This window comes from Procambarus clarkii, chromosome 92 (assembly GCF_040958095.1).
Source record: "Procambarus clarkii isolate CNS0578487 chromosome 92, FALCON_Pclarkii_2.0, whole genome shotgun sequence".
NCBI classification, from domain to species: domain Eukaryota; kingdom Metazoa; phylum Arthropoda; class Malacostraca; order Decapoda; family Cambaridae; genus Procambarus; species Procambarus clarkii.
Genome location: NC_091241.1, coordinates 6947898 through 6964763, shown reverse-complemented (window position 1 = coordinate 6964763; position 16866 = coordinate 6947898). Strand labels below are relative to the sequence as shown.

General features: G+C 37.8%; 1 protein-coding gene across 1 annotated transcript; it reads left to right on the top strand.

Moving 5' to 3' along the window:
• The first annotated feature begins 967 nt into the window (after positions 1–967).
• Positions 968–16663, top strand: LOC123775102 (uncharacterized). Its single transcript, XM_045769965.2, has 5 exons — positions 968–1168; positions 2921–3098; positions 5867–5994; positions 6778–6901; positions 9373–16663. The coding sequence occupies exons 2-5, from the start codon at positions 2921–2923 to the stop codon at positions 9528–9530; spliced, it is 588 nt and encodes a 195-aa protein (XP_045625921.1). The 5' UTR covers positions 968–1168; the 3' UTR covers positions 9531–16663.
• Positions 16664–16866: the final 203 nt, after the last annotated feature.

Genomic DNA, 16866 nt, shown 5'->3' with positions numbered 1-16866 from the left:
TGCCCAACCACTTCTGTCCCGCCGGGATTCGAACCCGGAATTCTCGATTGTGCGTCGAGAACGAATCTGACTGAACTACCGGGATTTGTCGAACAATGCTCCGAGAAGCATTGTTCGAAGCCGAATTTTCCTGAAATATTTTATTTTCAAATACTATTTCTTATGGAATAATACGGCTTTCTATTGCATTATATATGGTTTATTTTTTTGTTTACTTTGATTCAAAACTAAAATAGCAATTTGAACAAACCTAACCTAACAAAATCAATAATGCATACTCCTAATATAATAGATTATTATTGTTAAAAAGGAACCACTCTGGAAAGAAATATTTGAAAATAACGAAACTATTTGAAATGGTGGGAACTTTGACAAGCAGCCGTCTTTCTGTCCTCGCCGAGGCCACCAGTGTTAGAGGCGTCAGTTTAATTGATAAAGAATAACCCATGTAGAGGCGTCAGGTATAAATGCCTACTTTAATAAGGAAAAAATAGCTGCATTTTAATAATAATAATATTATAGCTGCTTTTTAGTTATACTGCTTTTTGAGTTATAATAGCGTCTTAATTATTTAGAGTGCTTCTTATAGCGTTCATATATCTGCCTTTTGAAAGTTAAAATACATGTTTAATGAGAGTTTTAATAAGAGATTTAATAGCTGCTTATTGATAGTTATAATAGATGTTTATTTATAGTCATAATAGCTGCTCATTAAGAGTTATAATACCTATACTTGAGGTCTAATAGCTGAAAAACCTATACCTTTGCCAGGATCTTAGTGGGACTGAAAATGTACCGCAGCACTAATTACCAGGACAAAACTGAGCAAGCTTCGTAAATCACACCTGTAATTATTGGTAGAACATATCAATAGAGAGATAGATATCGTTTTATATTTCATTCGCATGGTAATGAGGTTATAAAGACGAAAGATGTCTCACTACATCTCTGGAGAAGGTGGGAGCCTGGTGCCGGGGAAACTTGTCCCCGCCATTGTTGTGATGACCGTCGCCTCCCGTGGTAGACTCTGGGAGAGGCTAAATTAACAACTCTGGGGAGGTTTACAGGAAGAGACTCGGAGTGTACTGTTGTCATATATCTGGGTGACTGATTGTATGTGTCATGTGGGGCAGGTGAGACGCCTGATTGTTGCTGGACGAGTCTCAAGGTGAGCCAGTGTTGGGAGGACAAGTCAGCCCGACACACATCAAAATCAAATCAAAATCACAATGTTTATTCACCTAAAAATACATATACATTAGATGAGTTACAAACATAATGTTGGATTTATAGATAGAACTAGTACATACAATACCAAAAACTACTAATACGCATAGCGTTTCTGGCAAAAATATCCATGGCTTAAGTCCATAACTTAAAACTTGCATAAAACCAAAGCTGGAAACATTAGTGAAATAGCAACTATGATGTATAAGAGTACCGGTCATGCCCTTGCACCACCCCATATCTCTGCTGTTCATCATATCTCTTAAGAATGTCATACTGTCATGAAATCCTTAAAAATAGCCAGAGTGACACCAGTTCATAAAGGAGGCAATACAGCTGACATAAAGAATTGCTGACTAATATAAAATCTGTCAATACTATAAAAAAATTTGAATAAATTATTTACAAACAGCTCTACTCCTAGCTTGTAAAATTCAACATATTAAGTCCCGGCCCAGTTTGGATTCTGTTCCCAAAAAGAGTACCAATGATGCCATTATTAGTCTGGTTAATATAATCTACACAGCCCTTGACAAAAATAAGTTCCCAAGTGGCCTCTTCATTGACCTGAGAAAGGTCTTTAATACTGGAAACCATAACTACTTCTTACTTAAACTTCACCACTATGGAATCCGAGACTGTGCTCTAAACTGCATTCGATCCTATCTTTCTGACAGATGTCTGACACCATATTGGAATCTGACCCAAGTGTCAGTTGGGTCAACCCGTGAAATGTATTCCAAAATTGTACAACCACTCAGCATATTAAAAACCAAATTCTGTGCTCATTTTTGTATTTCCAGTTGCAGAGTTTTTTGGCCAGAAAATATGGGCCTTTTTTCCTTTGAAAAGGAGATTAAGGGGCTTGGGTGTGGAAAATTATCTAGATGTGGTTAAATTTCTTTAGAGACAGGCTCTTTTGGTTGTTGCCCTTCATATGACAGGTTGAAATTAGAATTTCACTCAGTGATGTTAACAATTAAGTGTTCCTTGTCAAAGTGCAGATATACAACATGACCATACCCCACCTCATCACACTGTTTTATTTATAACTTATAATTTTATTTACATATTACCACAATTACTGTTGCTCTCTTTCTTTCTTTCCTTAACATCTCATTTCATTTAACAATTTTATTTTGGGTCTGTCTAAGCACACCATCTTATTCAGTCCTTGTGTTTGCATTTAATCATACATTACCTCCAGATCTATGAGGCATTGTTTAACTTTGTAACTGTATCATATGATGTATATACTGCCTGTGTCATTACAAATTTCTAATGCCCAACCCACACATAGGAAGAGAAGGAGCGTGAGGATGTGTCGGTCCGTCCTGGACCCTTGTCAAGTTCACCTAATTTTGTTATGTTATAAAACTTATTCTCTGCTTACAAATGCCTTGTCCACTCGCACTACAAAATTTACCTTGTTCATTATGTTTTGGTATTAACTAATTTATATAACTCGCCAAATATAATTTTTAATATTTATTAATTATTTAATTTAATAATTAAAAATAACATTTTTAATCATAAATGTAATTTATGTACCCTTCCAATACCTTACATTTCTGTCAAATTTTATTAGTTTTGTGATTTTTTTTTTTGTCATGTGCACCATCATGCAGGACTTTTAATTAACTCAGCTGTTTAAGGGTTATTTAAAAATATTATTTTGGACTGAATTTGACAGATGGCACTGATGAAGAGGCAACTCTCAACTGCATTGTCAGACTTTGTTCTGGCCTTGTCTGCTGTTTGGGGCTTCCGGATGCTGCACGAGGATTCTCATTCAGAACACCAATTTGGCAAATGGTGGTTCATGCTTGTGACGATGGCAGCTACACTTGGTGTAGTTAGATTTGCTGCTCGTGAGTATGGTCATACTATGTAGTACTTCAATAAAATTGATTTAATATTTCTATATTCTGGTGCAGTATGCTACACATTAATTTAACAATTTATTGATTTTTATTACAATATAACCTCCTGTTACCTCCTGACTTGCATTTTCTAAGTTTTAAGTATGATTTATGTGAAAAGGTTTGTGTAATCCAAGATGAAACCTTATATTCAGTAGATACAAGCCTCTTCATATGTCTTGTCAAGGGAAGGCATATGCTTTCATGTACCCTGTGAGAGAAAGGGAAGCATATATCTTTCATGCATCCTGTGAGGGGAGGGGAGGAAGGCATATGTCTTCTATGCACCTTATGAGGGTGAAGGGAGGTATTGTATATGCTTTTCATGCACCCTGTGCGAGAGAAAAAGTCATATGTCTTTAATGAGGGAGTGTATATATCTACAGTATTTCATATGCCTTCTTAGAATAAGGGAGACATATCCCTTACAATTCCCTCCCTCACACCAGTTATAGCAAGAGTCACTTCTTCAATAGTGTAATGTCACTGGTGCTCACCCAGTCACTGGTGCTTACCCAGTATGAAAAATATCTAAAAGAAACATGAAATTAAAATTTAATTTTGGTTTTCCACGGCTGTCCATGCTTCTTAACCACTGTGCTGCACCAAACGAGAAAACTCAGTCGGCGGGAAACTGTGCCAACCGAGAAAATTCGGTTGGGAACCGAGTTTTGGTTCTGCGCCAAACTGCGCCAAACTCGGTTGGCACAGTTTTCCCGGAAACTGCACCAACCGAGAAAACACCTTTCGATTATTTTGTACCCATTCAAAATGTGTGCGCGGTAGGTTGTGTCGAAATGAACTCTTGGGTCCTCTAGTGAGAGGCAGCCATCTTGGAAAATATTCCCAAAATGCCCTAGGGCTGCTGGCTGGGTTAGTACTGAGTGAGCAACCATGGGTGGTGCATGTGCCTCTGGCTCCCAAACACCTGTCCGACGTGGTGTTGAAAGATCGCTCTCTGTTGGTGTAATTCAGACCTTATTGTTTGAAGAACATAAAGGGTCATCATATTGATCAAGCTAGATGCAATAAGGACCTAACACAAAGGTCAGATGCTAGTGATACAACACCGATGAGGATAATATAGCGAGCGTATCCAGTAGTAGCTCTGAGCACCACCATTGCCATCTCCAATTTTTATAGATGATACATAGATGAATTGTTTTCTGGGTTCAGTAATGATGCATCTGATACAGGTAGCATAGATGAACAGTGTTAGCGGCTTCCATGGTGGTGTTTTCCATATATTTACAAGAATAGCTGAATCTCTTCCAGAATGACTGACACTCTTTCTGAATGACTGAATCTCTTCCAGCGAGGGACCTTACAAAGCAATCGTTTCAAGACTACCTTACAAATAGATCTTTTCCTATAATCTTTTCAAGACTACCTTATGCTTCACAAGCTTGGCTACTTACCACCTACAGGTACTAAAGCCAAGGGTGTACATGAGTGCGTTATTTGCAAGCACACAGAACGTAGAACAGGAAGCGAAAATCTTATCTGTACCTGGTGCAATGAGAGCGAAGTCGCGCTGTGTACCATGGACTTCTTTGTTGATTATCACTCACTTCCGAAGTACTGAGTGTGTAATACAGTGTGTTACTGTGTAAATAGTTTTTTTATAGTAAACTTTCTCCAGAACATCAGCATCACTGAAGACCGAGTGCCAGTGTTTGGCCAAACCTATGATTATCTAAACAGTTATAAATGCCAGCAGGAAGCATAAAATCATATTTTTATCTTGCATATTAATATCAGATCTGAACATTCCTTGGTTCCCAATGGAACGAACCACCAATCATGAGTGGCCAATGCTAGTCTTCGGTCAGAGGGGAAGCTATCAGAAAAAAAAAGGTGCCAAACACAGTAGCACTCTACACCAAAGAATGCTGACACAATATGCTACCTCATATAGTAATATTTGACTTTAACTCTTGATGGTTTCTACAATACTAGCCACGGAACATTTCTAGACCTGTACTGGTCAAATTCATTTGCAAATGGGCAGCATATCGTCCTTTGCTGAACTCTGGCAGTCAGATGGCCCAACACTTTGTGAACACTGTTGTTAAACTATCTATGTATTTTGATATAATTTTATAGGAAAATGCCCCCTCTTCATTCAGACGGTTTTCCAAAACTTATTAATTGTATTTTAATATGTACAGTAACTTGAACAATACTTTTATAGGTGACCATAGAGTGGTAACAAATTGTACACTAATTGCAGCACGGGTCACTTCCCTACATAATTACTCTATCCATGCAAACACTGCTTTGGATCTTGAGGTTATCTTGAGATGATTTCGGGGCTTTTTTTAGTGTCCCCGCGGCCCGGTCCTCGACCAGGCCTCCACCCCCAGGAAGCAGCCCGTGACAGCTGACTAACACCCAGGTACCTATTTACTGCTAGGTAACAGGGGCATTCAGGGTGAAAGAAACCTTGCCCATTTGTTTCTGCCTCGTGCGGGAATCGAACCCGCGCCACAGAATTACGAATCCTGCGCGCTATCCACCAGGCTACGAGGCCCCCATACTTGGATACTTGCTCATTTATATTTTGCTTGTTGTTCCAAATGATAATGGCTATATTTTGGTTTATACTCTAGCTACTTAGTTCACAGTAAGCAGTGTCAACCCTTTAACTGTATAGTCAGTAGAGTTTTTTTTTTTTAAGCAGTGCTATATGTTTTGAAACTTGCTTAAATTTCCAGTGTTACCAAGTTACCGCGCATCAGTGTTGCGGTACCACACCAACTTTTCATGGCTGTGTCGGGCCATTGGTATTCCTTGCTTGGCAGCGGAAATCTGTCGTACGTATAAATACAGCACTGCTAGCCAGGTAAGTGTCCATTTTATTTCTTATTGCTTTGTTTCAAATTCAAATGTGAATACAGAAGACACAATGTAGGTGTGGTTGATTTTTCAAAAATTGATTAGGCATGGGAATGGGAAATTGATTAGGCATAATAAATGAACGATACTCAAGAAGATTGAGATGATGTTAGCTGATTGGAATATTGTAGACATTACTGTTTCTACATCAGTCAGAAGCTCATGTAGTTGACTCCTATTCTTGTGAACAGAACTGTTTACAGTTGAGGTAAGTCAACATTTTGTGCTTACTGTAATTGGCTTGGATGTTTTTAAATCCCCTCCACAGGGTCATACTGGTTCAAGGGACACATTAGTGAATTCTTCATCTATTCTAAAAGATTCATTTGTCTTCATTCAAAAGCCATGAAAATGATCACAACATGAAAGCAAATGTCAAGGAGCACTGCTAATCACCTGTTCGCATGCCACCAGGTGTCAGTAGCTACGTGTCAACTGGGTATCAAGGGAATGGAAATACTGATGTACCCATGATGACCTATTTCTTAGCTGTACCACTAGGTTGGTCTTTTAATCCAGATTACCCTGGATGGAAGGAGTATTATCAGGAACATGGGCCCCTCGTCTTGTCCATGGGTTGGAGGGGGCTGTGTTGTTCGGGTGTGTCTTATGATCTTCTGCTTGAGTTTAGGAACTGATGTTAAATGTGAGGCTCCATTCTGTACTTTTGAGTTAATAGTGTGAAGCAACTCATACGACTTCTAAATGAATTTGCACTTTCTCTTTTCAGTTGTTCCTGTTAAGCGCAGTGACAACATTTATAACTTCATCACTAAAGAGTCGCCACAAGGACCAGCTAACAGACGTTGTCAGCACTGCATCTGTGTCGGCTATACTTGGATTGTCCGTGATAGGTATGTACAGTAAACCATTGTGCAGGGATAATTTTTTAAGCCTTGCATATTAAGGGGTTCATTTAACCCCTAGGCAGCAGTTATTAGATGTTGATTAGTGGGGTAATGTGGTTATTGTCACATGATGATTTGAACCATTATTGTCTAGGTTTACATGTATAATGCAAATAAGGATATAATGACTATGTACATGTAATGGAGTTTACCTTGACCCCATGGAAAAAAAAATCATATCGTTTCATGGTTATATTACTATGTGAATGCGGTTATCATCATAAATTTTTCCTGGGTGAATACGGTCATTGTATAAAATCCTGTCATAATTACATGATGTGTACGCCAATGATGTTGATATGGTTTTCACAACTCTGGTTGTAATGAGGTATAATACCAGGTAAACCAATCATCCATTGAACTAATATTATGTGATACATGTAATAGGAGACTGCCGTCATCCGTTGGTGGCACATTGGTGGCTTATGCCTGTCTTTCAATCTATATTGTTGTGCTTATGGTGCCAATTAGGCCCTATGTCATCGCCCAGAGCCCAACACCATTGTATATTATGTGTATATGGTTTTCACTACTCTGTGTGGTTGTAATGAAGTACAGCATACCAGGTAAACCAATCATCAGTTGAATTACGGGCTACTCATGCCCGTGTCACCTCTTGGGTGGCTTAATCTTCATCGGTCAATCATTCGTCAGTTGAAACATTATCATGTGTTATGTGAATTATATGATTTATCATATAATTCCACAAACATTATTGCAACTAAAGAGAAACAAGTGATGAATAAGTAATGCAACATCCAAGGAGAACACAGGAGTTGTGTCTTGCATACCTCAGCGTCAGTAAAGTCAGCATCGTGTGTTGACAGATGCCAGATGACATAGGCACCGTGCAACCTTTCAGAATGCCTCCATGCAGTAAAAAGGTAAATAATCACTTGTTGTGTTTTTCATTCATTTTGCATACAAATTAATAATTCTATCATAAAAAATTTTTTGTTAAGTTTGTATTTTTGTGCACATATGCAGGAATGACCATTTTTATATAGCCGTTGTCCAAGAGTCAAAGTACATACTGTTCTGGGTATTTGATATTGACTAGCTTATACAGCATTGTTGATATTAAGTAAAATGATGTATCAAGCATTCTAATGAAGAAATGTTATATTTTGACTAGCTTGGCAAATTGGCAATGGTTTCCTTTCTATCAAAGTAAAATTGACCACTAGCAAAATGGTAGCATGATGCACTGGGAAAATATATGCATTGAAATTTCTTTCTTTTTTTTGGGGGGGGGGGGAGGGGAGAGGCTTCTGGCAATTTTCATTGATCTGCTACCTTCCACATACAGTCTCCTTCCCTGTGTGTGTGATACAGCATTCTGTAGTGAGCACAGTCTACTTGCAACAGAATGGTCCAAGTTTGAATTCTGCGCAGGAGACATTTAGAACTCGATGTGATATATCCATACTGTAGGTAGAACATCAGCTGATTATCAATAAGTCGAATAAAAAAAAGAGAGGCCTAAATGGATGCATGTACTGTATATTTTAAGACATGAATGCCGACGACTTTCGTCCAGCGAAACTTCAGCATTGGCAATAAAAACCGAGATGAAGAGCACTTGCACAGTAATTTTAGAGCTAGGTTACGTTAGGTTTATTAAACTGCAAATCTAAACATTTTATATTTATATGTTCATGTAAATTATATGCAGTATTAAAATCTTTCAGTTTTAACATTTTCTGTACTGTTTCTTTACTGTAATATACAGTATTCCAATCTGAAGGTGGTCATGATAGCATTGAACATCCTCAAAGATGTTACATTTTCTTTTGATATAATTTTATTTATTTCTATAAAACTACTGCCATAACAGTGTTATTCTGTTATTAATATACTGTACTGTATGTGGAAATATAAAGTTTATTGGTTGCTCTAACATACAAATATGTTATAAACCCACAATGTAAAAACCTCTCTATCTCGGATCTCAATGCAACTAGAATAAGGGGGTTTGTCCCTCCATATGATCTAAGTTAGTGATCAATTTCGTTGTTATTTGCAGCACTTAAACTTTCTTGTAAATATAATCTTGCATTTACACTGTTTCTCAGTAAATTTAACTTTTTTTCTCTCTCTCTCGTAGCTGGTTATAATCATTCATAACTAATATTTGCAAGACAAAATCCAGTGGTATTGCTGTTAGATCACCAGGTGGATACCCAACCCCCCACATCTGAAAAGAATGGAAGTGACAACATATGGTCTGTCCTGGACCATTATCAAGTTGATAATTCTCCATGATGGACCAAAATGTCATCACTTTCTTTTCAGATGTGTGTGTGTGGCTTCAGTGTTATTGTGAATCATTGTCTGCGTCATCAGTTATTTTGTGTCTTGCCGCTGTTTTTAATTGTGTATTATCATTTGTGTAATATTAGCCAATGTCCTTACAGGTGGCAACATGATGCATGCAGCTGCAGCCGTTTTCTTCATAATCTCGGGCTTGGTGGGATCCGAGGGAGATATCCAACTGGTCAACTTGCCCCGTGTCGATGTCTTGCATTACATGTTGGTGGCCGTCAATTATTGTTTGGTTTGGGGCTTCATGTAGTGAAAGTAATGGTGTGTTTATGCCAGACGTGTGATTGTCTGCTCACGAAGAGTTGCTTTTAAGGTTCACACAAATTTCATATGCAATGCTGATGGTCTTAACACTGCTACCTCGACTCTTAAAAAATAGAACTCTTCCAATTTTGAAGGATCCTCGAGTTTTGAAGGATTTCTCTTGAGTAGAAAAAGAAAGCTGAGCATCTGGAAATATTAAATTGTTAATAGATGCATTTTTTTTTTTTTTTAAGTTTAAACAGTAACTACATTTTTGAGGGGTCCCAGTAGTACGGTCGGGTTTGTTCTTGACTAACAATTGAGAATCCCGGGTGAGACAGAAATGGTTGGGCACATTTCCTTTCACCTAATGGGCCAGTTCACCTAGCAGTAAGTAGGTACTCCAGAGTTAGTCAACTTGTTGTGGGGTTGCATCTTGGGCAGGGTCAGTAATTTGACCTGGGGGGGGGAGGGGAAACCTCAATATAAACCTAACTTACATAAATACACTCTGGCTGCCTGTCCCCCGACATAATGAATTATTATTATCATTAATTATTTTTTGTCTTGAAGGTACAATTTCTCTCTTGTATGGAGATTTGTTCAAGGATAAGTCCTTGACAGCTAAAACAAAAGTACATAAAAATTTGTAACCTTGTGCAGAAATTGAAATATTTATGGATAAATGAAGTGTTTCTATCTTTATACTCGATTAGAATATGTTACTATTATAAAATTTTAAAATAGTTTATGATGTCTGTAGTGAACATGGAATTGACTAGTCATAAGTATTTTTAGTGCATCCAATCATTAATTAAAATTAACATTTTACATAGAATTGAAATGTATATTCGGATGGTTTGTTTTGTTTTTTCTTGTTAGAATGTGTGGTACCCAAGTACAGTACTGTATATTGCAGTACCTTTATTTTTATTTATAAAGTGATGTGATCAAACATGTAAATTGTCTTAATCCCATGAATTATAGAATTAAGACAGATTTGAGTGCTTTTGCAAATGACCAGAGCCCTTTGAGGTTTAAAAATAGACTTTTTTCCCTCTAATGTTCTTAAAATATTTGAATGAGCATATACAGTACCATAATGGTCTTGTGTGCATTGACTCAGATAACCACAGAGACCCACAGCACTGACAGGCCTCTGCATGTGTGCCAGCCTGCCAACCATCAGGGACCCCAGATTAACATCATAACTGAGTGAAACTACTCAGAAAGTATTGGCAAAACAAAATCATCTACAATGAGGTATTGTGTTCAAGAAAACAATGTCACTATAAGATTGTCAACTTAACACTTTCGCGGCCGCTGGAGTTATACTGGGAGTGATCTGGGAGTGTGCCGTTCGTTTCGGGTGACCGCGCGGCGACACAAAAATGTTTATAATCTTTTTGGTCTGCTCACCTTAATATTCCATGTATGTATTTAAATTTGGTATCAATTTGTTCGCAAGAGAAAGCTCTAGAGGAATATATATGTAAAATGTCACCAAACCCAACATGAGACCCGCAACAAATAAAAAACTATTGCAATAGTTAGCCGTGAGCGTCAAACCGCGCTGAAATGTTTATGATCTTTTCATGTTTATCAATCCCAGAATTGTGCTACGTCGTTAATTTTGGTATCACTGTGACCACAATAAAATTCCCTTCGCGGACATATGCATATAAATGTAGAATCATGATCGCGGCCCACCCGCAAGAGTGTGGGAAGTGGCTGAAGTGTTACCTCTTAAGGCACACCCAACGGCAGATGGCGAAACACTTTTTGAAAAGTGTATATCACTGTCCTGACCTTAATTTTCGATGTACGTACTTAAATTTTGTACCAATATGTTCGCAATAGAATGTTCTAGAAGAACATATGTATAAAATGTCACACAAGGATGCGTTTGACCGGCACCAAATAAAGAAACTTCGTCGATTACACTCGTTGGGTCAACATTTTACAATAGCTTTACCATGAAGATACAAGCGAACTCCGTTCTCCCAAATAGGCTATGTGACTATTAGAGAAAACGAAAATTTAATGGCAAACATGCTTAAATTATCCCCAAGTCGATCGGATAAGAATTGGATTTTATAGAAATATTTTTTTCAATGCACCTCTTGAGGTGCATTCAAGGGAAAAATATGTGTCCTGCTCAAGTGACATATGGGTGCTAAATTGTGCCCAATCTAAAGGCGCTCATTTTAAAACCACTACCAGATTGATCTGATAAAATTTAAATTTTTAACAAATATTTTAATGAGTGACTCAGCGCCGCGTCGTCGGTGAGGAATCGGGAGAAAAAGGAGTGACGAGAGGTTCAGTCGTTAAGCCGTCAAAGTGTTAAGCAGATTCTGCATAAGTTGAACTAGACTACATATGGAAAAAATAGGAATAGGTTCCAGAGGCTCAAGAATTTTCATATTCCACTCTGTAATACATAGTTATTAAACAAAACAAAATAACACCACTGATGTTAATTGTCTCTTCTTGTAGTTATTTATTTTATAATTATTTGAGGTCGGATTAGATGAGTCTTGTTTATCTGGAGACCAGTGGAATGTTCTCACATTTTCAGCTTGTTGAGTGATCTTCTGGGTAGCCTCTTTAAATGTATGGTTACTGTGCTTCTCGAGTGATTCCTGGAACATCATCGCTACCTCTCTTTCTCCCTCTCACAATTTGACTTTCGCAAGTGTCACAGCATGACATATCTTGGTGGCCTTGGAGGTCTACATTCGTACTGTCTTTGCAGTGATTTCCTCCATTGTTGCAGTTCTTTTTTATTTGGCGAAGGCAAAGACACCACTTGGAGATACAATATTTTAGCCCAACCACATTCTTTTGGTCATCATTGCAATCTCCCACTTTTCCACCAAAACTTCCTCTCTTGTCATTCATTTCAAGTGAGACTTGGTATTATTTTCTCAAACTCCTTTCAACAATATGAAGATGTTTCCCAAGGATATGTTATGAGCATTACTGGTGTCCTAAATGGTCTTGCTTCCTCCCTTTTCCCCTGGTATTTTCTCAACCCATTATTTTGACAATATCTCTGCTGTAGTGGTGACGACGACTCTTCCTCCAACTTCAGCATGCAATCAATAATGTGTCATCCTGGGCCTTACGGCAGCTCACTCTCGCTATTTGGGGTCTTACTCCCCTTCTCACAGTGCTACTATTCACTAAGGTGAACACTTTAATCACTTACAGGGAAGAGTACCTCAAACCTGGCCTTGCCCCAGTGGCAAGTAAGGTGAGCCGGCCGTTCCCAGGTCTACAATCAGTGTATCGGCAGACACAAGGACCAGATTTCTCACTGCCGACTTGCCTGCCACAAAAGTTGAAATAGCCTAAGGTCGCCAATCTGACCAAAACTCCATTAAAGGCCAAATAAATTTACTGTGTGCAGTGGTACACCTGTTCCAGCCTACTAGTTACTTATTTGTATTCAGCACTCAGTCTTGCCCCAGGCAAACATAGAGGATAAAGGAATGAAACAGAACACCATATAAAGAATATGAACTGTTTATTGGAATTAAGAGTACGAAAGTCTGGAAATGTTAACTGTTTCTATATGGCAACACTCCTCAATGAAAGTCCTTGACAATATGGCAACATCTATCTGGATTTCTAGTCGGAATTCACTAGGCTATCACTTAATTTCAAGTTTTCTCGCAAGGGTCACAATAACTTCACTTTCGTAAAATTTACTTTAACTTCCTATTAACAATATGCGGTTAATCCGGATCACCTGAATTAAAGAACAAGACAACATTTATGCTTAGTCCAAGCAGCCCTTAAGGGTTAGTGTATTTTGAGATTCATCTTAACAGTACAGTGGTACCTCGGCTTGCGAATTTAATCCATTCCCAGAGACGAAGCAAATTTTCCCATAAGAAATAATGTAAATTGAATTAATCCGTTCCATACTCTCAGAAATATTAACTTCAAGGTAAATTTTATACCTAATTCACCCAAATCTTTAGTACTAAAGTATGTACAAGTTATTGCTTACTTTTATGATGACTTGTTGGCATATGGAAGATGAGGGGGAAAGGAGAAGAGGTGTTAGTGTTTGGAAGGGGAGTCCCCCTTCCATTATAACATCAGGCAGTGATGACTTCTCTGGGGTACACTCTGGCACGTTTTGCCTGTATATCACTAGGACCTGCTTGTGGCTCACTGCTTGTTTTCCTCACTAAAAACCTTTCCATAGAGATTTTTTTTTCCTACGATGTAACACTTGTCTGTAGTGAGGCATCATAGTGTCCTTAAAAAGGTTAATGGAATGGCCTACTACAGCTTGCTCTGGATGAGTCATTTCAACAAAAGTTTGCATTTCTTCCCATAGTCTACACCACTTCTCAATTGTTGAGAAAGGGACATTCTCTACTGCCTTCTCCTCCTCCTCCCCTGAAGAAATTTCCTCAGCTGCCTCTTGTTGCTCCTTGTGAAGGGCTAGGATTTCTTCGGTGGTCAGTTCTTCGCTGTGTTTCTCCGCCAACTCACACCTCTCGCAACACTGTGAATGCCACTTCTTTTTCTAAAATTCTCAAACCATCCCCTGCTCGCTTTAAACTTTTTCGTATCTGCATCACTTGTTCCAGGGGGGTTTTCTTTAAAAGGTCTTCATGTAATAGCCTGGCTTTTTCACAAATGATGGCCTCTGAAACGCTGTCACCCACTAACTTCTTGTCGTATATCCAAATTAATAACAACTTTTCAACATCCTCAAATGTTTGTGTTCTTTGTTTCGTGAATGTTGATATGCCTTTTGCCACTTTAGCACTCATAATGTCCTTTTTCTTAACAATTACAGTGCATATTGTTGACACTGATTTGTTGTACTGCCTAGCTAGTTCAACAACCCGTGTACCATTTTCATGTTTACCAATGATCTCTTGTTTTTCCTCTAATGTCATCCTCACATGTGTTTTCTTGGAATGAATCTTACCACTGACTTTCTTGGGACCCATGGCAAGATATATATTAATGACTTTTATGCTCAAATATCCAAAAATCAGAAAAACACTGAAATTCTTTACAAAGAATTCAAGCGCGATTGTCATTAGGCGGGAGGCACTGGTGAACTGAGGCGCAGTCGCCGTGCCACCACGAGGTAGGTTGGCCATACGCGTATCAACAAACTACGTTACCTGAGGCAAAGTTTGTAACCCATTCGGATTTTACAAAGAAATTGGGCTAGTAACCCGAAAAGTTTGTAAAGAGGGGCATTCGTAAATCGAGGTGTCACTGTATTTGTATGGTTATACCGTATGTTCTCTTCCATTTTAAAAAGTTCATTTCTATAGGTATTATGTAACCATGAATTTCAGGATCTATTGCTGATACTACCTGTGAATCATGAATATCTAACTTGGCTCATTTCTCTCTTAAATCCAGCTCTCTAAATAAATAAGTCACAGTAGGATTCACAGTACTGTAATGTATTTGCCTAACCTCACTTTTTCAACACAACAAATTGTTTTCAGATTTAAGTAAAAGGCTTAATTATAGTGTGGTATGTGTACATATTCTGTATATAGAAAATACTTATTGTAAACACAAGTTGCCAATAAATTCTGCCAAATAATTCCACCTTCCCCTTCATTGCATTCCCTCATGAAAGCTAGTTTTTAATAAGACAATTTTTCCCATTACTTTTTCCATAATTTAAATATACTTTACACAGGCTAAATTTTGTGTCTACCTAGTTGTCTTTAAATAAAAATACAAAATAAATTACTAATCATCCCATAATTTGTGTGTGTTTTACTATAATGAAAATTTGGCAATTTATTTCTTGGCAGGTTTTCACGCTTATTACCATGTACTGGAAACAGTAATACAGTGTATAACAATTTATTAGGTTTTTGTAATATTCATTACTGATCTCAAATGCCTCCCCACACAATGGAAATGGGAAATGGGGGTAATGAAGAAATGTATTAGTACTGTACTATTATTTTAGTTTTTTTCTTAGGCAACATAAATGGTGGCAGAAAAATATTAATTTATTCATATATATAAGAGTTCTTGCATTCTTGTAAAGCCACAAGCATGCATGGCATTTCGGGCAGGTCCTTAATCCTAATTTTCCCCGGAATACGACCCGCCAAATCGTTTAACAACCAGGTACCCATTCACTGCTGGGTGAACAGAGGCTGCAGTTAAGGATTGGCACCTGGTCAATCCGAACCCAGGCCAAAGCACTCGTGAAGTGCCAGGCGCATGTCATACCACTGCGCAGCGGGGACTACTTGAATGCCATATATTTTGCATGCAATTAACAACCAGACTTGTTTCTGAAGATTTTTTAAATTCCTTGGGTGAATTTAAGGAACGTCTCATTACGTGATTTACAGTACTAGATAAGACATTCTGAAGTGGGCTTCAGTGAAGTGATGTTACTATTTACATTATATTGATGGGTATTTCTATGCAGATTATGTATGTAGACTATCTTGGACATACATATTGTACATATGGCTGCAAGCTTACTGTACCAACCTGTTTGGGTGGCAACTGGGGAAATACAGATCCAGAGATGTTAGTGCATAATACACACTATTATTGTAACCATGATCATGTGCCCTTGATCTCATTGGGTGAGTTTATTTATTGTATGGAGTATGTGAGGGTTTTGGAGTACATTATACAAGACCCATCTTAAATCTTGCCCGATATCAGTTTTAGTAAATGTGGTATTTGTAGAAATCACACAACATTGTGTATAAGTTAGATGTACAGTAGTTAGCATCAGACCAGTTAGAACCTTATTTATTGGCCTACTTAACCTTCATCACAATTGTTAATAATATATAGCCAAGTTTTTTCCATGGAGTGGAGCACTGCATGTCTTACCCCATCCCTTACCATCTTAGAATTCAACTTAATTTATTATTCCTGGATGAAAGCAGTGGCCTTTGTTTCATCAAGGTGTACAAAAGGTGGCGAGGTACCTGTGAATCTCTCGACTAAGCAACACCTTGAAACTTTTACAAATGTAAACTTTAAAAACAAAAAAACAAGTCTAAAGAATAGAATACTGTATTTATAAATATAGCGGATGTTCAAAATGTTTGATTGTATGTCCTCGGTCCTTTTTCACACGTTAATAAATTATGATAGTTACAGTGTGTTTTATTTGACTAAACATTGATTTATATTGATCATGTGAACTTTAAATTTGCAGTGCTTTGTGTTGAATCTGAAAACCTGCGTTTGATCATTAACTATCGAGCTGCTTGTGCGATTGGCATCATTAACCTTAGGTTAATAACAAGAATTTAAACTACCACCTGACTTGAAGAAAATGCTTACACTTTAGATTTGGA

Excerpts from the sequence above, each read along its gene's own strand:
- LOC123775102 (XM_045769965.2), top strand. The coding sequence starts at position 2,921 with ATGGCACTGATGAAGAGGCAACTCTCAACTGCATTGTCAGACTTTGTT. Across the intron at positions 5,995-6,777 it reads AATACAGCACTGCTAGCCAG|TTGTTCCTGTTAAGCGCAGT; the intron begins GTAAGTGTCCAT and ends TTCTCTTTTCAG. Across the intron at positions 6,902-9,372 it reads ACTTGGATTGTCCGTGATAG|GTGGCAACATGATGCATGCA; the intron begins GTATGTACAGTA and ends ATGTCCTTACAG.